This window comes from Vigna unguiculata, chromosome 3, assembly GCF_037176805.1.
Source record: "Vigna unguiculata cultivar grain cowpea cultivar isolate G323 ecotype 2 chromosome 3, ASM3717680v1, whole genome shotgun sequence".
Lineage (NCBI taxonomy): Eukaryota > Viridiplantae > Streptophyta > Magnoliopsida > Fabales > Fabaceae > Vigna > Vigna unguiculata.
The window spans coordinates 54,472,199-54,479,075 of NC_140794.1; the positions used below are offsets into that span (position 1 = coordinate 54,472,199).

Here is a 6,877-nt window from a genome sequence, read left to right on the forward strand (position 1 = left end):
TTAACTTTAATACAAATTTTATTATTTATATAACATTTATATAAATAATAAATTTTGTCTTAAAAGAGATACAATATTTCTCCATTTAAAAGAAAAATATTTGAATAAAATTCAAACAAATAAATTGGGTACTAAATTGAAACAAATAAACATATATGGGTACTAAATTGAAACAAATAGACACAACTAAATTGAGATGAAGACAATGACACTTGCCAAGTACCTTGACACGTGGCGATACCTTGCCACGTGTCACATCAAGGATTTGACACGTGGCATTTTTTTTTAAAAAAAAAAATTAAAAAAAAATTAAAAAAAAATTAAAAAAATCCAGAGGCTGACACATGACAAGGTAGTTAACGCCGTTTGAGTACTAAATTGAGACAAAGTTCAAAGTGGGTACCATTTTAAAATTTTCGAACCAAAATGAATGTGATCCGAATAATTAAACCTTAATATATCTCATTACCCCAATTTAGGCCATGACCTACATATTAATACACATAAAATATGTTCATTATTTATAAGGCAGAAACTAATACGAGATTTAGTTAGGTGCCCTTAATAATTTCATCACTTTACCTCAAAGAATAATCTATCTTTTAATTTTAAGAATTATAGTTGTGGAAATCTATTCAATTCATCTATTACAAAGTTATAAAAAAAATATTGAATCAGACCCTATTATCAATACCAAACAAGTTGAAATTAATCCAATATTGTTTTCACAAATCAGTCTTTCTCAAATTCACCATTTTAAAATGTTTTCAAAACGTAAACGCAGTTTTGAAATTAGATTTGATCAGGCCTTTAATTAAAAATTTAAAGGATCAAAATAGATTTGTACATATTTTCATCCACTAATCAATCAGTTTGCAACGTAATTTTACGTAGTAAATGAAATGTCAAACTGGGAAAGATAAATCAATACAACCAGAGCATGGGAAGTCCAGGAGCATTGAGGCATTGGATTTACACAAACGAATCTTTGGCGAAATGAAATAAATGATTTATAAATCGGGAATTTGAGTGATATACAAAATGATAAATGAGGTAGAAGAACTAACAAAGAAAAAAATCTGTAAACCGTATAAGGAACACGGAACGAAAATGGTGCACTAAAAGAGGTGTTGGTCATGTCAGCCTGTTGGTCAACCCTTCCCCACTAGTTATAATACATTTGACGGTCAACTCTTCCAATGGATAATGTCTCCTTATAAAGCCTCTCCCTTCCCAGATTTATGGTAGGAACTGCTTCATATAAGGAAACAGAGAAACCAGACTAAAAGTTGTGAACTACTATTGCAACAATGTCTCCTCCTCCTTCTGTAACTCATCAAGCCGTCTCCTGGCAAAAGCTGTGATAAAGATGGTTGTCGCCACAGTTATGCAGAAGCCGGCAACATTCAGAATAATTTGTGGGGCAGATAGAGAATGTTTTTCATGTGAAGCATCAGCCAATGTACGAATCAAAATTCCACTGCAGAGAAATAACCAGGTAAACAATGAGTTTCAGAGCATCCAGGTAAACTTCATTTCAAGCAACAGTATTTTTACTGACCAAGTAAAGATACAATCTCAAAGCAGAAAACAACATAATGGTGCAAGCCTTTTATCCACAAGAACACAAGTTTATTTAGCGTAAGTAAAAGTTAGGAAGGTTGAAGGCCCTAGTACAAGGTCAGAGCAATCTAAAAGCCTCAACCAGAGGCTTACAGTCACATATAACTTGTAGATGAAAAACCGCAGAAAAAGATCAAACCCTAATTCCTAGACCTTTTCGCAACTTTGTTCAATCCTGTCCTGACAAATCTCATTGACAGAGCTTAGGTATTTTGGCTAGTGACAATCAAAAATCTTTGTTGCACTAACATTTGTTTTCCTTATCCTACCAAAATATGATAACTTGATGACAAAACAAAAAAAAAAAAAGAAAAAATCCCATTGACATTCAATAACAACTCTGCATGCTGAATTGATGCATTGAGGTTATGGTTGCCCTTTTTCAATCAAGAGCGACTCCGAAACTATGATAGTATAGGTGACAAAAACAGCAATGGTATTAGAAAGGTAGAACAGCCAGGTATAATTGATAGCTTTAAGTTTTGGTTTGTGGAACCGGTTGGTTTTTGGAGTTTCCCTAGGTATGCACGATGCAATCAGGCATTTTTGTGTAAATTAGTTCAATAAATACGCAACCATGATAATTTAGCAGACAAAAGGCCAGTATATTGATGTATTTAAGAAGCCACATACATAGGTCATGCCTGGAAACAGATCAATATCTTACTTCTATATAAAGTCATAGAACGGTTTGTGATATAAAGCTTGTGCGATTAATAGCATTCCTAATTAAGATCTAACAATGGAAACGAGTTACTTAAATACTAAACTTCTCCCAGAAAAACAAAAATCTATTTGATAGATAAATTATTAATTGTCCAATTACATGGCCAAATTCAAGGAATATCAAAACGTGAGGACACAATATAAGTATGCTCATTTAAAAAATGCACTAGCGTCAAACTCTGATGGCCATAAAAGAATCCCCAAATTTGGTTGGAAGCATACGTAGAGAAGTTAAACTGCAAAATACAACCAGAAATTTAAAAAGCACAGGCAAGAGCAATTACCCACCTCACAGAAAAGGGAAACTCTAAAGGCATATCTCACACTCATCATTATATTGAAGATTCATCAGTTCATCAAATCAGTCTTAGAACTATTCCATAATGAATGAATAATTATGAAAGAAACATATCGCAACAAGGAGAAACAGAAAACAAGGTAATGCAAGATGAAGGGTTTGCAAGACTCTTGATCGTATCAGTTATTGAAAATCCAAACCATACATCAGAGCCAAACATAATCAAGCAAGAGCACGAGTTATTCAAAAGTGAGCAAAAAGTGGTCACCTTACCCGTTAGTACTTCAGGTACATATGACAAATTTCAAATGCAAACATTAGATATTGAGGAAATAATCAACCTACGCACGCATATAACGAAGATAAAAAAACACATAGTTTCTTAGTATAGCTTAAAAATGTGATGAGGAAGACAGAGAGAAACCCTACGTGTAGATTGCAACAAATATTTCCGGCACCATTCCTACCAAGGATCCAACTATATAAGGCCCGTATTTAACATTTGTTGCCACAGCACAATAGTTGAAGATTAAGTATGGGAATGGGGAAATTCTGATTAAGGCAACAGCCCGGAACTGATGAAACCAGTTCCCTCCACCAGCAGACCTTAGAATAGAAGCCTTCTTTGGATACTTCTCCAACCACCCCTGCATAGATATGCAAAACATTGAATCCACATTAGTAAAGGTGAGGCAAAACCTGCAAACAAACCAACTCTGATTCAAGACAAAGCATGTACTTCAATTTTATGGTGGAAGGTTTTGCCAATGAAAAAAGGGAGTGATACACCAATAGCTGCTGCGGATATAATTAGCAAGAACCCAAAGCCATAACCAAAAGTCATTCCAGCCACCCACATAGAAGGTGTAGATGGCAAGAGTAAGGTTGGGAATATTGCCACGGAGGCAAACACAAAAACAGTTAATACTGGAGTACTGAAAGTCTCTGTCTCCCAATTTATTATCGGAATAACCCCCTGCCAAGAACAAATTAAATCATCCATTAGAATTCAGAACATTTTAATCTATGTTTCATGTTACAGACAATATAAAAAATGCAAAACACAATTATTCTACACTATGCAGCACAAAGGGGGGAATTCAGCTATTTCATTATCAAAATCAAAAATTTACAAGGGAAAAACAATCCTCAAATCTAATAACAGGTAGTGGGGAAAAAAAGAACAAACCTTGTCCATGCAAAAGGGTCCAATCCAAACGAGAGCAACGACAGCCAAAAACCCCAGGCATAAAAACAACATCACCAATTTCACCCAATACAACACGGTGGCTCTTATCGTCGGCACAGAAGGCTCCACCGCCGCACCCAGCGGAGAAACGTCGTCGGGACCGGCCCTCAATTTCACATAGCCCCCATTACCATCATCGGGTCGGATTGTGCAGGAAATATCCAGAACCACCTCCTCTCTCCGACCACCATCATTATCGTAATACGTCATCAGAAAATGAAAAAGAAAAACTAATTTATCAGGCACACAAAAAAGGATTTCTTGTTTTTGGTTTATGAATGATTGATCACAGTCGATGACAGTATATCATAGCCCAATACGATCAGCACCCACGACGAGAGAATCGATTAGGGCACGAGGAAGACGATGATGACGAGAGGAGGATCGCGACAAACTCGTCGATTCAGGGAATGGGGCTTTAATCTGGAGAATGAAAGCGTGAAACTGGTAGCAAGCAACACCCTTTTTCGGTTTTGGTTTTCTTCCCAGGTGATCTAAAAGCTCATGACACACAGCAACAAAATCACTTGCTCGAAACGGCGCCGTTTCTCTCTTGAAGGCCACGCGGATTTTGAGTGACGGGTGTTGCAACTTGCAACTTGCAACGGCATGGATTGCTTTCAAAAGAGGAGGCGTGGCGTTTGGTTTGGTTGGTCCTGTCTTCGCCGTTACTGCTACGTGGACCTCATTCATAGGCCTTTTATAATTACAATTAATTTATCATTAATTTTTACTTTTTCTTTTCTATTAGTAAATTAGAATAAAGCTGCTAATAAGTCACGCTTAAGTATCTCCGGGCTCGCTCCTCTAACTTACTTTGTTTGTTGTTTTTTTTTTGTTTTTTTTTTTTTTTTCTGAAAGCGTAGCTTCTTCAGCATAGTGCGATTTTTTGTTTGTGTGAGGAAAGAGAAAGATACAGTGACATTAGGAACCGACATGTGGGCATTGTTTGGATGTGTAACCAATGGGAATCTGACACGTGGTCGTGAGTGGCACCGACCGGAGGCGTGTGTGGCACCAGCAACTACCTCGCAGCTTCTTGGGCGGTTGGAATCAAACACAGTATATAATCTTTTTCTCAACTATTCATTCTTCCAATCATTTTATATATATCCCAAAGAATTATTTGAGTTCTTAACTGAGCAATCACATTCAAGAGATTTTGGTATAGAGAACGATATGAATTTGACAACATACACGAATCTAACCTTCGTATGTCAAAGAAACTATTAAATCCTTGATTTTTCCATGACACAATCCTCCTTGTTAACAAATAAAATGATTCAATTTGTGTATATTATTTTTTTTCTGCACAAGTTACATCAACAATAACTGAAATTCCAAAATCAGTCCATGGTCTACCCACCTATTATGAATAAAACATGTACTTTGAAATTTTTTTCTATTAAAAGTTAGTACCTTCTATTTTTAAGAGATTTTAATAAAAAAAAGTGATTTGGTTTCGTCTTTTCTTGAATTTTTAAAAAGAAAATAGACTTACATATTATAAGTGTAACAATAATAATAATATGTTTCTCTAATTTTAGTAAAAAAAAAAAACTTCTATTTTGATTGTAATTTAATGATTTTAGTAAAATATATTGAATACTTGTCTTATTAAGAGGTTAAACGTGAAAGATAGTTACTCAAACAAAAAAGAAAAAAACTCTTTCAATTTATCTTTAAGATGGAGGTGACAACTGCATAAAGTTCCTTGATAGAAAATAGGGTAATGATCATTTTTCTATTTTCAATGGTTAAAAATTTGTTCGCACATATTAAAAACTATCAAATAATTTTTTTTATATATAAACATTGTATGAGTGGCGTGATACATTTTAAATATTAAAAAGAATACAATACCATTCATAAATTATTTAATTGCTGTGGTTCAATTAATATATTTTATAATTCCTAAATTTATCTGTAAACAATGGATCTGTTTTAATAGTAAATGATATAATAAGCAATTTTAAACTAAACTTGTTCTTTTTTTCTTTCTTTTGTGTAATTTTCTTGATAGATAATCGAAAGTCTTCCTGGCAAAAGTCCCAGGTAAGGGTTTCAGGTAAGCGTGTCCCGTTAAGAATAACGGCGGTACAGAAAAGAGTAGAAAAGGAGTACTCGTGGTTGGGCAGCTTCCACTGGAGGGGGAGTGTACCAATGTGATTGAAGGGACTCACCCTTGAGGGAAAGATTGTTAGGAATCCAAGTGTGAGTCTAAGTCCCACATTAACCAGAATTGAGAAAGTAGAGCACCATATAAAGATCAAGGCCCATAAATCCATTACCTTAAATTTTTTGGGTTGAGAGTGGTGTCAGTATCTTATGTGTTTAGGCTCAGGTCTCATTGGTGTTGTTCTCCCCAATTAAACCCTCTCTGTACAAACCTGACAGATTATATAATGCTACATTTACCTTCTCAATCTTAAAATGGGTTAGACCACTGCAATCAATATTAAGAAGCTAATAGTGAATCTCACTAACACTTTGTGATAAAAACCAGATCTTCAATTATAAGAGTAACTTGCTATTTATTTATTTATTTTACACTCAAAGGGTATGAAAATGCTTGGTACTAGGCAAGAAAGAATCACTTACAATAAAAGCAACAAAATTGTTACTGGTTAGCACAGTGTAAATTTTATCATGTTAATGTTAACAAGTAACAACTAGCTAAATCAGTAAAACTAATATATTTACATTTAAATACTCTTTTCCTAACAAATCATTATATCTATGGGTCCTTAATAAAGTAATTTAACTTTTTTATTCCTGATAAATTATTGGATTTTGTTTTTAATGTATAAAGAAATTTAGATTCGTTTTACAGATAAAAAGAAAAATAAATAGTTGTTACAGATAATTTTTTTAAAAAAAATTGTTCGAGTAAAAAAAAAATAATTTATTGAAAATAAAACAAAGTAAACTTTAATTTTAAAATAATTATTGTTAATTGGGACAATTGCAATCATTGAAAC

The 6,877-nt window shown here is 34.0% G+C and overlaps 1 protein-coding gene across 1 annotated transcript; it reads right to left on the minus strand.

Moving 5' to 3' along the window:
- Positions 1–987: 987 nt before the first annotated feature.
- Positions 988–4,570, minus strand: LOC114178116 (uncharacterized). Its single transcript, XM_028063833.2, has 4 exons — positions 3,837–4,570; positions 3,387–3,623; positions 3,077–3,294; positions 988–1,480 (listed from the first exon to the last, which is right to left on the minus strand). Exons 1-4 carry the CDS (start codon positions 4,104–4,106, stop codon positions 1,300–1,302), a joined length of 906 nt encoding a protein of 301 aa, XP_027919634.1. The 5' UTR covers positions 4,107–4,570; the 3' UTR covers positions 988–1,299.
- Between the last annotated feature and the right edge of the window lie 2,307 nt (positions 4,571–6,877).

Bases quoted from the DNA above. Each gene is read 5' to 3' on its own strand.
- LOC114178116 (XM_028063833.2), bottom strand. From the start codon at position 4,106: ATGACGTATTACGATAATGATGGTGGTCGGAGAGAGGAGGTGGTTCTG. The intron at 3,624-3,836 runs GTTTGTTCTTTT...TGTTCTTGGCAG, and splicing joins GACCCTTTTGCATGGACAAG to GGGGTTATTCCGATAATAAA. The intron at 3,295-3,386 runs GTACATGCTTTG...ATATCTATGCAG, and splicing joins CCTTCCACCATAAAATTGAA to GGGTGGTTGGAGAAGTATCC.